This window comes from Athene noctua, chromosome 1, assembly GCF_965140245.1.
Source record: "Athene noctua chromosome 1, bAthNoc1.hap1.1, whole genome shotgun sequence".
In the NCBI taxonomy this organism is placed as follows: Eukaryota; Metazoa; Chordata; class Aves; order Strigiformes; family Strigidae; genus Athene; species Athene noctua.
Window position 1 is genome coordinate 253051362 of NC_134037.1, and position 21463 is coordinate 253072824.

Sequence of the window (21463 nt, forward strand, 5' to 3'; positions counted from 1 at the left end):
CACAGATTTATAATCTATGAATAATACACACCATCATAGGATGATGCACTGATTTCAGGCTGCTGTGATCTGTAGCCTGACAATACTGAATTCCTGACCGCCCAGCTGGGAAGCCCGACTCCTTTACGAGGTTTGATCTTGAGTCTAAACTGCCTGTAGTGAAAGAAATCATAAACCTATTTCACAGGGTGTGGACTGAGGCTTGCAGATAAGAAAATGCAATGGTGGATACTTGGTTACTGATAGGTGTAGCTCTTGGGAAATGACACAGTGATTATTATTTACTTCACCTCTGAATGAAGCTTAACATTTATGACAAGTTGCCTAAAATAACTGGTTTCTTTGTACCAAGGGCCCACTTCCAAGTGGCTCTGATGGCTCGCTGACACGAACGGTGTCATTTACAGTGTTGCTGTAGCTCTGTGGATAACAATATCTTTGGGGACCTCTTGTGGACTCTCTTCTAAATTGCACATTGAGTGAAGAGTACTCAGGAAAATGTTTCCGTGCTGATTTCTAGGTACATCAAAGAACCTTTCACTTCACATGCTTTCGTGTAGATTCGCAGAAGTTTGGAAATAAGATGCGTCTAAAAGTAACATAAAACACATGGAAAGAACAGCATTTTAAGAGGGAAGATTTAATCCCCGAGTAATACTCATTCATGCTTTGGCTTCTTTGCAGAGACAGTAATGAATATACATGTAAAGGAGCTCTTTGTAAGGGCGTGAGTGTGGGCTGTGGAGGTGGAGACGGGCACGGGGGACTTGATGACTAACAGTCGGGCTTAGACTGATGTTGCTAAGACACAACTCTGAGCAAAAAGAATAACTAAGGCATTCACTCTTCCTCTGAGTTTTTATCCAATCCCATTACCCCTACAAGGATCCCAACCTTGTGTGTTTAACCCCTTCCCTCTTCCACGGCTGTTCCCTTGTCCCTCCCCCCACTGATACCCAGGGCAAGCACTGTGAAGCCATGAAGTCCTGTTTCACATTACTAATACACCACCCTTTTCCAAGCCTCCTACATCAAGCAAGCAGCCTCTGGGCAGACTCCTCTGAGATGCACAACTCATGGGTCTATGCATGAGCTCATTTGTGAGAGGAGACTGGACAGTGGCTCACACCAGTAGGTTACACTGAGGCTTCAGTAGGCCCTCACTCTCTGCCTAACTGTCCCCTGGTCTTTCCCCAGGGCCTGCCTGGTCCCCCGCACCAGTGAGAGCCCAGAGTCTGCCAAGGGCAGGCTTTGCCTGGGCAGGACCAGTGCAGGGACACGGCCTGGGAGCACCTCGGGGCAAGGCCCTCTTCTAGGGCAACCCTGAGCCCCTAGGACAAGCACTCCAGGGTCCCTGTTCCGAGCTGGACTCGCCCGATCCCGGTCAGAGGAGGAGTAGAAGGTTGGTAGGAGGAGGCCGCCACTGCTATGCAGGCAGCAACGCCGTCGCAGCGCCCACTGCCGCCTCGGTAGCGCCATGGCGGACGCGCTCCGCTCCCTCACGTGACAATCCTGCCAGCCCTCTCTATGGTAGATCCTCCCCGGCGGCGGCTTCCGCCGCGTTGTGTCTATGGTTCCCGCGCGGTGCCTTATGGGCGCTTGGCGGAATTATGGTGGTGGGTAGGGCCTGATTGCGCAGTGGAAGGAGGTGGCGGTGTAAGTAACCGCGCAGGCGGCAAGCGAGCCTGGCCGGGGAGGGAGTGTTGGGAAGGATCCGGTGGGGTCCTGAGGGGGTAAAGGGGCGGCCCTGGGGTACGGGGGGGTGCCGTGTCCCTGTGAAGGGACGGGCTACGGCCGGACCACGAAATGGGCCCTGGGAGCAGCTGAGGCGGGCGAGGAGGAGCGTTTCTGTGGAGAACAGCGGAGGGCGGTGGGGTTGGGGGGTGAAGGGGTGGCCGGCGGGCCTGGCGGCGGAGCTCCGGGTGCCGGGCGGTGTGGCGGGGCCCGGTGGTTGGAGGCGGGAGCCGCGCGGTGCTCCAGCCCCGCTCCTGCCCCGGGTCTGGGTTTCCGCGGGGTGAGTGCTGGGGCGGGCTGTGCCCGGGGCCGGTGTGAAGGCGGTCAGGAGGGGCCGACGGTAGCGCAGCCCTGCGTGGCTAAGGCGTTTCAGCTCCAGGCCGAGCCCGGTGATTTTCTCGTGGCTAGTAAGCCCTGTTTGGCCGGTCCTGTCTTCGTGTACCGCTGAAGAGGCTTCTCTAGGGCTGTATTTCCAAAACCTGAGAGGTTAGTGTGACAGTCTCTGAGTGGTTTCAGATTGAGCTCGGGTCCTTTTAAGGCCAAGACGAATACAAACGGATTTAAAATAAGCAGGGACAGTTTCCAGGGGGTTTGTTACTGCTTCATGAAACTATGAAGCCACATTGTATCTGGTTCTTCATGTGAATTTATGAATCCCTCTCTCCATTCCATATAATTAGCACAGACAGGTTCTGAGAGCAGGTGGCTTTCTCATGGGTCTGGCATAGTCTGTGCCAAGGCAGAGCTGAAATGCCTTGCTGAGCTCCAGCTGACTTGCACAGCATCAGTGAAAAGCGTCAGCAATCCTTGGTTAATGACTCAAGGCTAGTTACTCTCTCCCTTCTTTTTAAAGGTGTTTCTGTCTGTTAATTTTGTTTTCTGAGTAGTAGTTCAGTGGCAGTAACTTTGTCCTGCCCTATGGGATGTTACTTTGACAAATTATTTTATAATTTTAATGCTACTGTGTTTTGTGATCTCATTTAAATAATTCCTAATATTAATAAATAACAAATGCAGGCAGAGCATAAATAACTTATATTTGTGTATCACAAAAGCATATGAAGCAATATGTTTTTTTCTTTGCTTTTTAATATTCTTTATGTTTTCATGTCATCCTTTAATGTCCAACCTTCTGGTTGGTAGAACTGGTGTCTTTATGTATCTCTGCAGCTGTATCTCTCTTGTGCCTTATGTATCTTTAGTCTCTGGTTAATGAATGTGCATGTCTTGGTGAAGCAGGAATGAGCATCGTTTCATATAACAGTTTTAAGGTGGTGCTGGTTGGTTGTGCAGGGATTTTTTGCGTTGTTTAACTGTCTCTTGGCACAGTGGTTTGAGATTGTAGGGGATCCAGCTCCTGTCCAGCAGCACTGAACGCAGTGCATGCTGACAGGGTGTCTGCCTGGCTGAGGCTAGTTGGAGTCTGTTTCACTCCTTTCTAACAGAAGAACTGATAGTGGTGATTTGGGGCATCAGCTAGTTCGTTTTTTAGGACATGCTGGCAGTGCGTGAGTTACTTCAGTTTCTGAGTGAGAATTGGTGAACATGTCTTCATTTGTCCAAGCTTTTTTAATTGCCCTTCATTTACATAAGGGTAAATCTGTGGCCTTGTGCTACCAGGGAAACATTAACCCTAGCCCCTTCCAAAGGATTTGCTGGCCAGCTGGTGCTCTTGCAGATCACTCCCAAAGGGCTGTGCTGCAGTATTAATGACAGTGCTGTGCCAGTACTAGAGAACTGAACAGGGCCACGACAAGGGCTCAAGAATTCAAGTTTCGTGATCCTCATCAGTATTTATTTACCAACACCACCCTAGACATGCTGTGGTCTGTGTCAGCCAGCATTCCTGGTGATGATACCTAGATACGGTTTGGGGAATAATGGAGGGGTCATTCCCAGTAGGAAGCCGTCATTTTTTGGCTGTTGTTTTTCAGGAGGGGAAAGAGTTTAGTTGCAAGATTGTCGCTTGTCTTAAGCATAGGAGAACAGCTCCTGGCCAGTTTTACTTACTTTACAAACATAGTTTCATATTCTTGATAGTCTGATAGATAGAGTCATCTTTCAAGCATGTTAGAAAAGACTTTATTTTGAAAATCTCAATATATTCTGCCAAGTCTGTCAATAAAAAGCTTCTCAAACTTTGAGGATCATGAGCCAAGTGATAGCTGGTATTCTGTAGTGGGGTTTGCCATTGCTCCTACAGTTCCAGGAACAAAGTAGCTTCTGGTGAATGTCTTTCACTGTAAGTTGTAGTAACATCTGGTTTTTATCCCTTGATTCTGTAGTATTTAAAATGACGACAGCAGCGAGGCCAACATTTGAACCTGCAAGAGGAGGAAGAGGAAAAGGTGAAGGAGACTTAAGTCAGTTATCCAAACAATATTCCAGCAGAGACCTTCCTTCTCATACTAAAATCAAATACAGGTTAGTATTGGGTTTTTTGGTCTTGCAGCAAAACAGGCTGGGAATGATTTTTTTTGTTTGTTTGTTATGAGCGGTACTTTGAAATTTTCTCAATAGATATTGATGTGCTTGATACTGAGCAGAGATCAGGGATTGTGCAGCAGTGGTGAATAAGCAAGGTGAAAGTGTAAGTCTCTAAAGCAGACCTAGGAGATCAAATGTATTGAAAATAATTGGAGAGGTTTAACTTCAGTGGTATTTTATTACTGCTTGTGGAAGTGAATCATCAGAAGAAGGTGAGCTTCGGAGACTGAGCATTTCAGGCAGTGGATTGGAAAGTTGTCATTGGGACTGAGCCATGGAGGGTGCTGTCTCCTGCAGAGCAAGATGGGCTAAGAGGAGCGAAGTCGAGTGTGTCTTAAAAGTAGGAAAACCACATCATGCATTTGGTAAAGGACCACTTGGGAAGGGTATTAAGAGGAGGCAGGGAAATCGTGGAATAGTACTCAGACAGTAGTATGTGTTGGAAGAGCTGATGTTAAACACTGCAGGTGGTTCATGCAGGTCCTGGGAGAGGAAATGGCTTTAATCAGTGAGAAAGATAATGGGATCTTAGGAATATTTTCCTCTGTTTTAAATACATAATAAATCTTAGTTATCCGTTTGAAAGGTTAAATGAAATCTGGAGTCAGTGTGATATAGATAACTAGAGTTTAAATAAAATGTGTCAGCCTAAAAATGTTCTTTTTATCTTACTAATGTTACTCTTACCAGTAAAATTACTGTTAAAATTTTACGTTTGCTCTCTCTTATGCAGATGTTTACCTTCTCACCTCTTCTCTCCTGCCCCTTTTTTTTTAAGAATACATATGGATGAGGGAGTTGCAGTGTTTTGGAGAATAGGAAGATCAGCAGCATAAAAAGTGCTGTCAAATGAATTTTATTTGTTGTTAGGGGGAAAATTTGCTGGTGGTTTGTTTCTTTAAACAAAAGTGGGGTTTGAAACACCAGTCTCTGTTGCTTTGAAAGAAGTGGTGAGGACAGATATGTACAGGAATATACAATATATGTTTTAACAAAATCCCTCTGTGTGCATGAGAGGGAGAGGTAGAGGGGGCATTGAGTGTCTTCTGTTTTTTCTCCCAAGTACCTAACACAAAGTTATCTTTGTTAAATTGCCAGGGCTGCATTATTGCAGGAAGAGTTCAGTGTTTGAGTCCCACTCATGTTTGCTTGAATGGGTTTGGGGGGATTTTGCAGCTATATCAGGGATTCCAAGTTCAGGTTTTTAATTAGAAAAGCAAATTAAATACTTCGTCATAGAGACAGGCTGTGCACACAGTGTATTTAGAATGGCTTAAGTCTGTTTTTTTTCCAGGCATTCTTATTTCCAGCATTGGGTTCACAGAAAGGTGAAAGGAATTGCTGCTTGTTTTTATTCATTAGTTCTTTTCAAGTCTTCCACAGAAAAATCAGTGCTCTCTAGGTGAAACTTATTGTGACTCAAATAGTCTGTTGCTTTTGGCCAGTGTGTTGTATAAAAGAAGAAAAAACATGTATTTGCAATATGTTTCACTAAAACTAGTATTTTCCCTGTTCTCCTACCTTTTTTTTTTTATGGTCATAGGAGATTATCTGGTATGTCTCTTGGAGGGAAAAAGGTTTATGAAAAGTATGTTCTAGTCTTGGTCTTATCTGTAAGCCTTAGAGACTGTGTTTGCAGCAGCAACTTTGGATGATAAAACAGTGAAGAAAGTTGACCATAATGCTTGGTGTGGGTGTCTGCTAGGACACTGGGCTTGGACTGCTGGAGAACAGAAGATTTAGACATATCTACAAAAGTCAGATATAGTCATCCTGGTTTTGTAGGAATTTATATAGGGTCTTTTAATTCATTTGAGAGGCACTGGAAGGAGCGTGTGTGTGTGGCATTGCATCTCCGCATGTGTGTAACGCATGCAAAGAGGGGGGCTGATGAAGAGATAATAAAAATATGTCTATGTGGGACCCAGTTCTTAGTCCCTATACTTACCTGTTCACCCCAGGATTTATTTGCCTCCTTGAAAGAACTGCTCCCAGCTGCAGACTGTCAACTTCAGCTTTTTTTTTTTTCCCCTGCTCATGTTGTTTTAGACAGACCACTCAGGATGCTCCTGAAGAGGTGCGTAACCGTGATTTCAGAAGGGAGCTCGAGGAGAGAGAGCGAGTTGCTGCAAGAGAAAAGAATAGAGACAGACCAACTAGAGGTAAAACCAAAGAAACAAAAATTGTAATACCTTTGTGTGACATTGCTCTTGCACAAAACTTGGTGTTCTAAGAAGTTTGCAGGTTGCAGACAGCATGTCATGAGAGTAGAATTCAGGGTATTGGTCTGATAGTTCAGAGCTGTTGACCTGCAAGGGTATGTCTGCTGGCTTCATGCTAGCAGGAATCTAGGCCAGCCAGCAGAAAAGCGTAGGCCATCATGCAGGCCAGCTGATAAAGTATGATTGTAATGAGTTGGCAGCAAGTACATACAGCTCATAAAGGGCTTTTTTTTGTACTTGGACAAGTGAGACAGGAAGAAGGAGAATGACTCCTTATGGAGTTACAGTACCAGTGTAACCATAAATCTGATTTAAAGTATGCAATTCTGTTCAGATATAGTGAAGTGATAATTAAAATTAGAGTTGTTTTTGAGAAATACTCCTTTTTAGTATTAAGCTTTAGAGAATTTAGGTATTTTAGATTTAGATTTGAAGGTATTGTGGGCTTTCACATTCACAGATGAAAGCAGATATGGTTTGGACCAAACTAGCCAACACTAATACGTTCAGGTGTTCTTCAGTGGGAACCCTCCAATTAGATATATAGAATAAGGATATTTCTCCACAACTTTTTCTTCTGCTGTTCTTTCTTCTTCAAATAATGACTTCAGAACACTTCTGGAGGTCAAATTTTAAGTTTGTGGATGTCATTGCTTCCCATGAGGATACCTGCAGGGGAGGAATTAGCATGGGCATTAAGATCGAGAAGTGAGGAAAAAGTAAGCATAAACTTGTATCTCTAATGCGAGTCAGATTGTGAAGATTTTTGTTTTCTGACATTGCTGTTAAATGAAGTGACTTAGTCACTTTTTTTTAAATCTTATGCCATAGAACACACAACATCATCTTCTGTGTCTAAGAAGCCTCGGCTAGACCAGATTCCTGCAGCAAATCTTGATGCAGATGATCCTCTCACTGATGTAGGTATCTTTTTTTCTGTCTTCATTCCTTTCATTGTACTGCCTTTTGGATTTGTTCTTAATAGAATATGTACTTTTAGGTTTGCTAAAGGTTTTAGATCAGTTCCAGTGTATCTTCCCTTTACAGTTACTCTACTGTAGTGGAAGTCCAAAGGGGTTCAGAGAATTCTGGTCCATGCTGTAATAGTATTCTTGGAAAGCACACAAAAACTAGGGAAATGAAAATACCACTTAAAGTATGGGGAATGGGTGACTTCTTGAATTTGGTCAACTACTGGGTTACTTCGAATTCCCCAAAGGTAGAACTGTTGAAATACACTGACTGTTGGCATGAGCGATGGATTCTTGCTCTTGGCTCCCCTCGTCATGCTGACATCTAGGAGTCTAAGGCTTGATAATAAACTCAGGGTTTTTTTAGTCCTGTTGTATTTGGTCCCAAGAATATTGGATGGGGTATTCAGGCATACTATTATGAATGAAATCACAATGATTAGAGAGTGACTTGGGACAGCCCAATCTCTAGAATCTGTCAGCTACATAGCATTTGAATTACAAAAAAAATTAATTGCAGTCATCCAAAAAGAAGAAACATTTTTGTCTTGACTTTGCTGTACAAAAGCAAATAAACCATTTATATTGTATTTGCTACCTCTACAGTCACCCAAGTACTTCATAAATCATCCAGTAACCAATTGCAACATTAGTTGGCAGACGAGAACCTTTCTTTATTAAATGAAATGAATGAGCTGCTTCTTATTCCCATTTGTTGCTATTAGGAAGATGATGAAGATGAGGACTTGGAAGACAGTGATGATGATGACACTGCAGCTCTTCTGGCTGAACTGGAAAAAATCAAGAAAGAACGAGCTGAGGAACAGGCTCGAAAGGTAAAATGTCATCCATTAAAGAGCATCTGTTTTTTGTAAAAGGGTGTTTATTAAAACTGGTGTGCCTTAAGTACTTGGGATGAGTGAGAACTGGCAAACAAAGTAAGTGCCCTTCAAAACTTTTCTCAAGAATGATGGATTTGTCCTCTATCTAGTAATCATTGTCAATATTTTTTTTTTTGCTTTAGTAGACATACTGAACATCTTACTCACTAAAATGTTTTATTCACCTTCCCAACACTTTGTGGAGGCAGTGAGTCGAGATAATCTTGTTTTTCATAAGCAAGTCCTTCTCTTTAAGACAGCTACCAACCAAACTATATAGTGGCATTAGTAAGCTACGCTCTGTCCAGTGTAATTTCAGTTGTTAACTGTTGTGGTGAGGCATTAGCTGTCTTTTTCCATCTGCTAAGCCACAGAAATGCGGCGTTTAGATCACAGCTAACCCCTGCAGGAGGTTAAACTTCGCGGGAACAAAAGCACAAACGCCAATATGGTGGATGCTATTTGTTCGGTTTATTAACTGCGCAGTTGCTTTATATACGCCTTTCTGTACATCGCGAGATCTTTAGTTCCCTGTTCTTTCTGTGCATCGCGAGATCTTTTCATGTGCCTCTATTTTTCCCATACATCGCGAGATCTTCCGAGCGCCTCTCCCTACAGTTAACAAGCTTTTAAGAAACAAGAAATACAATTTTTATTTATGAAATAAAAATATTTTCTTTTTGGTGCTTCTTTTTATGGCTGCAAGTTTTATACAGTAGGTACTCTTTCACAGCATTGGTGCTGTGTTGCCTTGGCAAGGAGCACCAGTTGTAACTCTAAGACCAGAACAATTTTTACATTATTATAAACAGGCAGGTTTATTTGAAAAATGTCTCTGCAAAAACAGATAATAATATGGCAGTCTCTCCAATACTTGGGAAGTCAACTGACACGTAGCCTTCATACCTCTCTGTAATTTCTCTCTACAGGTAGAAACACCGTGTTCTGCCCTTGAAAGGAGAGGGAGGTCCCTATAGTTAGAGATTATTTTCCTGTGAGCAGGATCAAATCCTATGCCATTGGCTCCCACACCTCCTTGGTGTAAGAGAGATTGTTGGGATGGAGTTCATTAGCAAAATCCCTGATTGATGAGTGGACTTCTAGGGACTGTTTCTGGGAATAGCCTGTGTTGTCAAGCTGATCAGAATTTAGGATGAACTGTATGAGCTCTAACGTTGTATTGCAACAGAGTTTAGAGTCCAGGTATTTCATCTGCACTACTGAAATGCTTTGCCTCTGGTGCTGCAGCAGAAGTGGTGGATATGTGCAGTGTTCCCTCTTCTGCTGTTAGTAAGCGCTTTCTTTTGAGTAGGGCTTAAATCATTGTAGTCCTTTTGAAAGGTGGTGCATGCTTCAGTTTGAATAGTTTTTTTCATGTTTTTATAAATATTTTCTCTGTTAGTATAAAAAAGAAAAAAAAAAACAAAAAACAACAACAAACAAACAGAAAACCCATCCAAAAATCCATCCAAAAACCTCCCCAAAACAAGCTACCTCTCTGTCATCTTTGTATAAGGTAATCTGAGGTGTTTTTTAGAATATGCTAAATAAACATTAAATGCTGATCGAGAGGCAAATCTAAGGTTAGTATGACAGCTTTATGTTTCGGTGCCTCTGAGCTACTCATAACCTTTCCTGTAGCTTAACACACACTCAGAGTTTAGTATTTTTCATGAATGCTCTCCAGTAGAGTCATCTGGCAGTGAACAGGGTGTAGCATCTAGCAGACACCAGGAAGAGCTTGGAAATAATCTTTTAACTGCTGTGAGCAGCAATCTAAGTGCTTGCCTGCTCCTGGCTAACAATATAGCAATTTACTTTTAGAATCAACAATGTGTGCAAAACCAGTGAGCTCTGCAGTTTTGGTGTTAGGTACTTTGGAAGGTTGTACCATGCTGCTTCAGTGCAGAAATTTTGCTGTAGAAGACTTGATTCTCTATCTGGCCTGTGAGTAGTCCTTTACATTAAAATGTCTGAAAGTGTGTCATCTCTTTAGGCATTTGAAGCACATCATGCAGCAATGAAATAGTGTTCTGCAGTAATAACATGGTGAAAATGGCAACAATTCTTCCATATATTTCTGTGTGAAATGTACTGAACTACAAATTGAGAATAGTAATGTGTAGGAAAGGCTTCTACTGCAATTGTCCTTGCACAGTGTTTAAAATGAAAGCTCAGATCTGTATGGATTTTTAGTGTTTTCCTGAAATCGTACATCTAGATTAAACAGCATAACTTGTCACATTTCAGTGTAGAAAACTTGCATTAGGAAAATAATTGTAGCACAGAAAACCAAGTGCATGCTTCTTTGTGTAGACAGCAGGAATGTTATCATTTCTATGAAGTTCTTATTTTGTCACTAGAGGGTGCCAAAAGCTATGAAGTATTGAATATAGCACTTGTTTTATTTTGCTGTCTCTTAACTGGTATTATTTTTTACCTTTATGGATATTCTTCCACCAGGATCTGTAATGTCCGATGCTGTGTGCATACTGAATACTTGCACTCTTATCTGAAATGAATACATTTGTTTCTCATAGAAATTAGTATTACTTATTTGCAATAGTGCACACTATTGCACACGCGCTACCTACTGCGTTCATCCTTTCACTGGTTGGTGGCAGATAGGATCTCTTAAAAATTGACATCTTCAGTAAATAGTGGTTTTTCTACAGGTACGGAATTTATTTTCTTGTGGTTTTTTAAGAGTGGGAAACTAAGACTATGTTGATGGAAAAAGTAAAAACCAAGGTTGGGGCACAGCTTTGGAAAGTGTCTTTAGGTGTAAGGGTCTCCTTAGGAAAGATCACTTAAGTATGTTGGCTTTAGGAGTGCAGTCTCTTTAGGTTATGCCTTGTGTTCCATGGCTTTGAAATAAGGTGTTACTGACAAAGCATTTTATAGCCATTTTATATAAATGTCTTTTCAGATATGTGGGATTTCGTATTATGTATTGCAAACTGTAATTCAAACCTAATTTTGTAAGTTACATTGTATTAGTCATCCAGCTGACTTCAAGATAACATCTCATGTGAATTCTTAATTGTGTAGTCACTGTTAGTCCTAATCCACGTACAGGGATGGTTTATCTGCTGAAACACTGCTGTCCATAGTAGACAGTGTGGGTAAACCAGTGACAAAGCAAGGGGAAACTGCAGACTGCAGAGTGAATGCCTGTTCGCTCTTCTGCACATCATTCTCAAATCTTTTTGTTGTTATACAGACAGATTAATGTGTCTCTGCATCTTCTTGGAACATGCCAGGGTCTTAACAAGATGAAGTGTGTAAAATACAGTAATATATTCCAGATTTGTGCCATATGTAATTTTTTTCCCGATACTTTAGTTATTCTGATTTATTAAAATGCTAGTCAGTTATTTCAGAACTTGAGCTGTATTAACTGTTTTCACTCATTGCTTTAGTGTCCAGTATTTAAATTGACATGAAAAGAGGACTGCTCCTTTTAAAATGCATCTCTGGTGAGGCAGCAGTTAAAAACAAAAGATGAGAATCTGCTTTTTTTCAGATCGTCATGGTCTGTTAACTTATGTGGTAATACCAACTTCCATAGAAATCTTCTAAATCTAATTTTGACAGAGATTAGTATTAAGAGGTTTTAACTTCCTTCACACCAGTATTTCCCTGTTATCTGTGAAGCAAATAGTTTGTTATCCAAATAAGCAATTCTTGTCACAGCTTGTTAACTTCTCAAAAAGCTTCAATTCCCTTGAGTTCTGTAGGAACATTAAATAAATACTACAAATGTTTTCAAAAACTGATTGAGCATAGGAGTCATCCTGACTTTTCTCATGCCCTCCACAGTTTTAATCTCTCAGATTGCTTCTAGTAGACACTAAACTGACCAGAAAATTTTAGTTTTGAAAACCAGTTCTGTGGAATAATTCAGTCTAAAACTGTACAAACACTAGGTCTGCTGTGTATGTGAACTATCCATGGATAGGTTTCATGGAAACACTTCAATATTCCAAAATCAGCATTACAATGCTCTTGATTTTCAGTTTTCAAGCATTTCCTTAAAAGGTAAATTGAAATAATTAAAAACAAACCTCAAACCAGTGAGCAGCTGAATGTACGTGTGCAGTTCCAGCAAAGCTATTTTAATAGCTAGTCATTTTATGCTTATCTGAAAACAGACTTAAAGTTTTTGGTTTGTTTTCTTAACAATTTTATTTCACCAAGTGTTTCTCTATAACTGATTATATTACTTTACCAATGGTCAAAATAGATCTTAGCTCTGTCCTGTGTTTTAGCCATGACTTTCAAATAAAACATTGAAACATGAATCTTGATGGATGCTAATCTTTTCACTTAAAATTTAAGGCTCTAACTAGAACTAGAAAAATCTATCAAAAAACTATCAAATCGGTGATTAAGAAAGAATTTCAATAAAGAGGCCAAAGCAGATGGCAAAGTATGTTTCTTCATTACATGTTTGAGACATGCTAGCAATACTTGCCAAGAACTAATAATAATGTCCCCTCCCTTGTGGGCAAAATGACAACAAATCAGCGTAGGCACTGCAGTTGTGATTACTCTGTGCTCTTATTTTTTGAAGTTTCAATCGGCTGTATTGCATAGACTTAGTAATTTGCATAGGATCAAATAACTGGGGTGTATCTCTGCATTATTAAGTTTTGTTCCCTGCTGCTAAAGGTAGAGCTGTCATAGTTCTTCATTCAAAAATTAGCATTTAAATAAGGTTATGTGATTTTTTTTTTTTTTTTTCCAGTCTTCAATGAAGTGTGGGCATTTCAGATTTTCTTTCAGCTACTCAACGTCTGTAAAAACTGAGTAGGATAACTTACTTTTAATACAATGGAGTCATTTCAAGAATTTCAGCACTTTCTGTAAAAGTCATCTTTCTCTGTGCTAAGGGTAGGAGCTACACTAAAAAAAATAACCATGGTAACAATAATGTTTGTCTTTCCTTTGCGGTCAGAAACAAATATGCCAAGGGACTGTTATTCTTACAGCAAGATAAGAAATAATTGTTTAGTTAAGGTTAATACAGTTTTGTCTGCTTTTCCCCCCCCAGCTGTGATGCCACATGGTGAGCTCAGTTGTACAGTGAGGGCTTGCTGTGAGATTCAATTCACATAGCGTCTCCATCTGCTTTCTCGGGGCGTGGGACTTCTTCTGCCAGTCCAGGCTTATTCCCCACACCATAATATTCCTGTTCTATTTCCCCTGCCTCTAACATGGTGTTACAACATGGTTGATGTCTGATTCATCTCTGCCTATAGCTGTTGCAACACACTGCCACTGAAAAGTGCAGCGCTGCTGTCTGTAGTGACGGAACAATCTGTAGCATATTTTGCTTAAAATGGCTTAGGAAAAGAATTGTATGCCTCATCTTGCTGAATGGAAAGGCAGGCAAAGAGGCATTATTTTAGAAAGGGTGGAGTGAATACAGATGTATTATTTTCCCCCTTAGGCTTTTCTTCTGTTGTGGGTTTTTTGTATCCATAGTGTTTTAGCTTAATAATCCTTTGTTCCACCACACAAAAGAACAATGTAGGCTTTGGAGCAACCAGAGCAGCTTGTTTTGTGAACAGCTGTGCTTGATTGTGCCTCAGAGGTGTGAAGCTCAGACAGCTATGAAGGTTATGTCTGCTCTGTTTGATTTGATACAGCCCATGCTCCATCGCCTGGAGTGTCCCAGCTTCCAGTGGAGGAGTGGGCAGTGGAAGATCTGTGTGGAAAATTCTGAAACATAATGAAAACCTGTTTTGGCTGGAGTTTAGGGATTTTGCTGCTCTGGCCAAAATGTGTAACTTAGCTTAATTGTAAATGTCAACTTTACACCACTGTAAATTAGACCTAGTATTTACTCTATGACATGTCTCTAAGATACAAAACTTAACAAATCACCTTTTTGTTAAAATCTTGGCGTACCTTCTTTGGGAGATTTTGGTGAAGCTAAATAATACAAAAAATCTTCAAGACTAATATTCAGAATTAGCCTGCTTTCTAAAATTTGTAGCAAATATGTTCAAATGTCATCCAACCTAGAACAGCTTTGAACAACTGAATTCCATAAATAAATTACCGTGTGCACCAGGTCTTCTTTGAAAAGTGACTAAAACTGGCAGTGCCTTACTCAACAGATCTGTTCCCTGTTTGCTTTCAGACTCTAATCTGTTAATCTTTAATGACAAAGATAAGCTTATGGAGTTTGTGACTTCTAGTTGTTCTGCCTCTGCGTGTCTAAAAGACAGCAGAGTTCTGTTTGTGAGCAGAGCAAAGGATTGTACAAAGTGCCCAGGAGTTCTGCAGCATCTCTTACTGTGAATATGGAAAATCAGCATTTGAAAATAAGATCCATGGATGTTTTCTGTAACTGTTGTCACTAGAAAAGAACATTTGACATTCTGTTAGGGTTAAATTCATCATTGTTTTTAATAATTTAATAGGTGCAAAAGAAAAATGTAATAATTTTAAATTCCCAAGATTGTCCTTACCACTTTGTTTAATTATAGTGCAATTTTTTGCTACCCTCCAGTCCTCTGCAATTGTAGTTGACTTCAGTCAGTGTAGGTCTTTTGCTGGCAATTAGCAGTTTTAGACAGAGTTTAGTTGAGCTTGAAATGCCAGGTTGTTGGCGTCAATGTACAAGTTATGTATCCCAGCTTCCATGATGGTGCAGTCAGTAGAGCCTGGAGCGTGGTCAGTCTCCTGTGTGTGTACTTTAGTGTGAGCAGAAGAGCCATCTTGACTCTGTACTGTATTCTCCAGATCTCTGCTGAGATCTAAGCTCATATGCCTACAAGCAGATGTCTAGATGTAGGTGTCTTAATCTGGAGCTAAATCCTATCCTTAGTTTTATACTACTGCTTGTAGTGTAACACTTCTTAAAAGTGTTACTTCAATTTTGATTTTTTTTTTTTCTGTCACCGCGTTTTATCACTTCAGTCAGATAACACTTTTTTCATTATCAGAAAGGGAAATGTGTCAGGCTAATTGAGGCTGAAGGATATTATATGGGTTATGTCAAGCAGATAAAAGTTAGGATGATGCCTGACATGCTTTTTGTAAATCTTCTTAAAGAAAAATTAAATGCACATCTGTGCGTAATAACACTGTACCGTATGCATATTTTTTTAAGATTCTTAATATTGGCTTTATCTTCCTCTAGTGATTCTGAACGTTCACAATTCATTTAAATGACTGAGTGCTTTTCACTTCACTTCATGCATGGTGGAGAGTGCTGGAAGCATCAGCTTTTGCAGGAACTGTTGAGATTAAATCTGAAATGGGGGAAGGGAGGGAAGAACAATTATAATTTCCCCCAAAAGATGGTGACTGACTGCAGCAGACTTCTGACCGTAGAAGAAACACTGTGTGTGGAATGCATGGTAGTTCTGTGTTTCTCAGTGGTGTGTGGGTACATTTTCATGCATCATAAAAACACAGCATAAAATAGTTCTGCGTGCCTCGATAAAGTGATGTGTGATGCACAGGTTCAGTAGCTTTGGATCACGATCGAGGTTCATGTCTTAGAAATTCAAAGGCAAGACTGTGCCATGCTCTGCATGCTGCTTTGAGAAGAGTTCCCCCAGAGTTCAGCTCTGAAATGGAGAACTGCTGCGCCTGTTCGCATATATAGGACTTGGAAGAAGTTATCTCTACAGAAGCATTTTTCAACAGGGGAGTGTTAATGCCTTACAGTGCTCTTATTAGTGCTACTTTCTATCGAGTATAGCATGGCATGAATTTTTGGTTTGTAGCATTCTTACTTGCTTTTAGGATTTGTCCCAGACCTCTTGCTTTTTTGAAGCCTCAGTTTTAATGGAGCACTGGAGATTGAATTTAATGATGCAGAGCCCCCCTCAGTTTGGACAACACAGAGAACACTTCACATTCTTGCACCCTGTTGTAAATATGCCTAATTGTCTTAAACAGAATGTGATTGTCTTCAGGGAGCTATCTGAAAATCAATACTGATTTTTTTTTTTTTTTTTCTTGTACCAGTGTCCTAGATTTTGCTTGATTTCAGATTAGTGCTTTGCATGCATGTGCTGTACAGTAGTCTGGGGGCTGCTTGAATTCTGGTGGGAACATGACACAGACTGCAGTCAATTGCTGGCTCCTTGTGTTATGGGAAAAAAAGATGCTGAGTCAAAGGTTGACATACTGTGCAGAAGAAATTGCATATATTTATTGTCTGTGGTCCACAAAGAAATGTATAATTTCAGTTTGTATTTCTGATATGGGGGGAAATTGCTGTTCATATCAAATATTTTTGCTTTCTGTTTCCTTATTTACTGGGCTGTTAATAACAACTGAAGTTGGAATGCAGATGTTGGATTTAGAGCTGTGTTTAAAAATGCAAAACTTCAGTGTATTTGTGTTAACTTTTAACTGCTTCAGTTTGTGTTAAAGCCCCATTGATAAGAGCAGCAAGGGCAAGTTTTGCTTACACAGATATTTTAATAAGGGCATTACAGAGCTTGTCATGCTGTGCCATGCTTTTAAGCAATGTGCCCTTTTGAGGAGCTTTTCCGGTCGCACTGGCAATTAATTGCAGCTGGTTCTAAATTTTATTTGTGAGAAACAGTGTAATGTAGGTGCTTTTTCATAACTAAAACTCGGGTAGATTTTTGAAAGGTAAAATCTTTACCAGTGATCCTGCATCATCTGGTATTCATATTGTATGTTAAGATATTTTCTTAGGAGGAATTTTATAGATTTTTTAGATTTATAGATTTTTAGGAGGAATTTTATAGATTTTTTATAGATTTTTATAGAATTATTTTATTGTTTTATAGGAATAGTTCACATGTCTGATCAATCCAGTTGAAAACCACTAAATTATAGACAGTTTTAGTAATACATCAGTATTGATTGAATGTTTGAAGCTAGAGAACTCTGGCTAGCATCAGTGTTCAAGATTAGCACTTAAACCTTGTAAACACTATCATAAAGAAAAATGTTTCCTCATTTGGGATCACGTAGCAGCCCTCAGCCATGAATTTTCTGCAGTTTGGGAAAAAAATAACAACCACCACCTTGTGATCTTTTTGTCTTTGGTTTATATCATTTTTAAATGCCATGGTTTGAGCCTCCCACAGTGATAATGAGACTTCAGTGCATTTTTTTAACTAGAATGTCTTCAGACCATAATTCAGCATACAAGGAGCAGAAGACCTAGTTAGTCATCCAAATTCAAAGATTTTTTTTTTCCCCTTCTGGTACTTTCATCAAAAAGCAATCCTTGTAATACATTTGAAGAGTCGTGGAAAAATACGTTGATGTAAAATAAATATTTTGCACATTAATTTTGAAGTCTGTGAACATTTAAGTTACTAAATATATTAATACAGCTTGGAGGCATGGGCAGTGAAATGTACTTTGTGTTGCCTGTAGTGCATTGCTTCACTTAGGCTTGAGTTACATGCTTTTGACAGTACAAGGAGAAGAAAATTTTTCTGCTGCTTAGTATTGGAACCCTTAAATAGTCCTGTGACATCCACTGCTCAGTTTCACCTTAGCTTTCTCAATATTCTTTTTAATTGGTCCCTAGGGAAGTTGTAGTTGTAAAACCCAAGCAGATTACTGAAGATAGAGAAGTTTCAATGTGCTGTAGGTTTCTTCCACCTAATGAATATTGTATAACATACTCTTTTCTCACAAGGGTAAATAAAATCTTTTAATCTGTGTACAGTTTTTAATATAGTAAATATGTAAATGGCAAAGCTAGAATTTAACTGAATATTCCGTGGAACATCAGAGGTAAGTAGAGCAGATATGCATGTTGCTAGATGGACGGTTTATTGGCAACGTTAAGCTCTTTAGAGTATCTCTGCTTCTATCCTTAGTCTACTTATACGTGTGTCAAACACTGAAAAGTCTGAGCTAGGAATTAAAGCTCTATCTGTGTGAGTGTTCACAGCTAAATAATGTTTATTGTTACCAACTAGATGAGAAAAGTGGCCTAGAAAAGTAATATATCCATTATTGGTTTCTCAGGAACAAGAGCAAAAGGCTGAAGAAGAAAGAATTAGGATGGAAAACATTCTGAGTGGTAATCCACTGCTGAACCTTACCGGCCCAGCACAGCCTCAAGCAAACTTCAAAGTGAAGAGGAGGTACTGTGCAGTCTGTCCTGTGGTATCCATCCCCTTGCTTGCTCTCGTTCCTCAGTCAGAAAATGTTAGCACTGCCATTGGTTTTCATCTCCTTCCTCAGATCCTGTCACAAGTGGTGTAATGCAGAATTGGGATACTGATGCATGTAGTGATTGTCTTTGTGCATTTCTCTGAACAAATCATACTTCTACTTTGTGTTCAAAAAAGAGAAAGAGAGATTGAGAGCTGTGTTTGTCTGACATTATGCATAATGACACAAAAAGTAACAGGACTAAAGTTCCCTAAGAAATTTGATGTTATGCTCCCCTTTAAAATCTAGATGGTTAGGTGTGGGGTTTTTTTATTTGGGGTTGTTTTTTGGTGTAACTAGAATCAGTAAATAACAGCTTTTTTCTCAATATAAAACTTTTTTGCAAATATTCCAGTACCGTTGCATTTATCAAAATTAGGGCCATTAGATTAAAGGTTTTTCTTCTGCTCTGTTCAAATGATCATTATTTTCTTTAAAGGTAAAATAACCTTTAACCTACTGATACTCATTGCTTCAAACTCAGGAGCATGTAGGAGATAGCTTGGATTAAAAAAATAGATATTTTTTTTCTTAAAGATTAAAATCTAATCCTGATGACTAGTTGTCCTTAATACATTTAAATAGGACGGCCAAACTTCATTTGTATATTTTTGAAAATTGCACCTAATTTTCATACAAACTTACTGAAATTAAATACTTTTGTTTTCAGGTGGGATGATGATGTTGTCTTCAAGAATTGTGCCAAGGGGATAGATGAATCAAAAAAGGACAAAAGATTCGTGAATGATACTCTGCGGTCAGAATTTCACAAAAAGTTCATGGAAAAATATATCAAGTAGTACAGTTTTATGTGCGGTGGTGCTGAAGGACTTGGAAGGTCATGGTTGCTCCCTCCCTCTCCCTCAGTATTCAAGACTGAATACTTGGTCATGAATTCCAAAATGCTTTTCCAAGATCATCAACAGCTTCATAATTAATAATTGCTATGTATCTGGAGTTTTTATTCCTTCAGTATGTTTTTCTTTTCAGTTTTAATTAAATCAGTTTGTGTTTTATGAATGTTTTTCTGTTCACGCACGTATACTTTTATTGGCTGCCTTGTAAATGGTAGAAGAGAGAAGCTGGTTTGCATTAAATACTTCTAATTGTTTTAATTGCTTTCAAAAACAAGCAGTATTTGTAGTGATAGTGGTTTGTAACTTATGCAACTTACATAAATGTCAGTATTATCAAAGGTGGAAAATACCTGAGGATGATAAGCAGTGTGAACTGAAAAGATGTGTACTTTCTGTAGCTAACTGGACTTAATAGCTAGTTAGAGACTTAGCTAGTAATCTTCCTTTTTAGTTGTTTCTTACTGTCGATGAAGTTATACTTTGGTGTGGTAGCTCCAAGTTTTTAGCAGCCCTGCTTTCTGGGCTCTCTTGGCTGAGCACTTCTGGAGCAATACCATGTAATGCTTGGGGGAGCCTTGAGTGGGAAGTGCCCTGTGGAACTGGGATTTTTTTCCTCATTAAAAAACCATTGCAGTGCTCCGTCCCTCAGCCACAGCCACGTGGCTGTGAGGTTCAGTCTGTGCGCGTAATTCATTAGTAATAGTGTTGTCAAACTTGCACGTGAGTTTTTATTAAACGAGTGATCTCTTCAAGATACCGTAGTATACTTTGTTTACTTCTTAAATGTCCACTTTAACACTTAATAGGACAGTATAAAATAGGAATGACTGCAAAAAATCTCAGTTGTGAAAAAAATATTTTCTTTTTCCTTCTGTCATCTTGGTTGCATTTGAAATCTTGGCTAAGTGATGCACTGGATATGAACATCTGCAAAACGCAGTAGTTACCTTTACCTAGATGGCTACAGTGGCAGAACTCGGGTATGTTTATGTAAAATTGTTGCCCTTTTCCTTGCCTGTATTATGCTCAGTTTAGTTCATTCTTACAGACACTGTTTCATAGTAATATTATTATTTTCAAGCTCTTAATTTGAAAATACCTCTGATTTTAAGAGAGTAAATGTAGAGCACAGTGTTTTAGATTTTTTGTTGGGCATGACTGTGTGGATATCCTGTAAAAGGTTTCATTAGCTTTAGCTGTATTTTCCACCCTTTCATTAAGCTATGCATAGTGTACTAATGCCAGCAGCTAATACCCATATTTACTTGGAAGTGAGATTTTCAGCATGCTTAAGGTCATGTGAGCTCCTACAGCTGCTGGAGGAATATGTGTTTGTGTTACTTCTGCTACCTGCCTCATGATAGTAATAATTCTTGGGAAGCAGAAAAATGGGTGTAGTTTGTAATTCTCTCTCTTTAAAGCTCCTAAAATTGTGGTATACAGGCAACATATTTAGAAGAGGAAAAAAAGTTAAGAGCTGTGCTTGTCAGGGTCTGGCAGTGGAGAGACCAGCTGCTCCTTTAGGTTTGACCTAACCAGCATAGTTGTCATGGCAACAACAAAAAAATACATTCGTCTCTCATTATTATGAGATACAATCACTGTGCCGAAGTGAGCATACAGTTTTACTGGAGAGGGGGTTGAAACGCCAGTTCAATGCCTTCATGAAATTCCTAAGTGCATAACGCCATCATTCATGTTCTTGAAGTAATGTAACTCTTTTCTTAGAGAAGATAATACTTATAGGTCAGGTGGCTGGGGTTGGATGAGGTCGTGGTCAGATATGCAGGCAGTTGTTCTCCACACCTGCAGGAACATCGCTTTGTTAAACTTCTGCATAATACATAGGTGTACTCAGTCATTTTTTCCAGCAGGGCTCTCCCTCCCCTGGTTCTGGAGAAAGAGCTGTGGAGACCGTATAGCTCCGGGCTGCAGCTCTACTTGAGGTTTCGTGTTGGCATTGTTCAGCTCAGCCACAGAATTTGCAGATCCTATCTCTAACCTCCCCCTCAAAGCTTTTGTATTTTCCCTTCTGCAGTGTAAGCTGACCCACAATCTGAGGACTCAGCAATACACAAACACAATATGATAATCAAGGGATCTCAAGCCTTATCTCTCGGTGGGTTTTGCAT

The 21463-nt window shown here is 39.8% G+C and overlaps 1 protein-coding gene across 2 annotated transcripts; it reads left to right on the forward strand.

Moving 5' to 3' along the window:
- The first annotated feature begins 1566 nt into the window (after nucleotides 1-1566).
- CWC15 (CWC15 spliceosome associated protein homolog) lies at nucleotides 1567-19605 on the forward strand. 2 transcript variants are annotated; one of them, XM_074917026.1, is made up of 7 exons: nucleotides 1567-1656; nucleotides 4020-4158; nucleotides 6271-6383; nucleotides 7275-7363; nucleotides 8140-8250; nucleotides 18286-18404; nucleotides 19145-19605. In XM_074917026.1, exons 2-7 carry the CDS (start codon nucleotides 4028-4030, stop codon nucleotides 19272-19274), a joined length of 693 nt encoding a protein of 230 aa, XP_074773127.1. In that variant the 5' UTR covers nucleotides 1567-1656; nucleotides 4020-4027; the 3' UTR covers nucleotides 19275-19605. The 2 variants fall into 2 exon arrangements, with proteins under 2 accessions (XP_074773127.1, XP_074773136.1); XM_074917035.1 differs by lacking the exon at nucleotides 1567-1656 and adding an exon at nucleotides 1955-2220.
- The last annotated feature ends 1858 nt before the right edge of the window (nucleotides 19606-21463 follow it).

Bases quoted from the DNA above. Each gene is read 5' to 3' on its own strand.
- CWC15 (XM_074917026.1), top strand. From the start codon at position 4,028: ATGACGACAGCAGCGAGGCCAACATTTGAACCTGCAAGAGGAGGAAGA. The intron at 4,159-6,270 runs GTTAGTATTGGG...ATGTTGTTTTAG, and splicing joins CATACTAAAATCAAATACAG to ACAGACCACTCAGGATGCTC. The intron at 18,405-19,144 runs GTACTGTGCAGT...TTTTGTTTTCAG, and splicing joins AACTTCAAAGTGAAGAGGAG to GTGGGATGATGATGTTGTCT.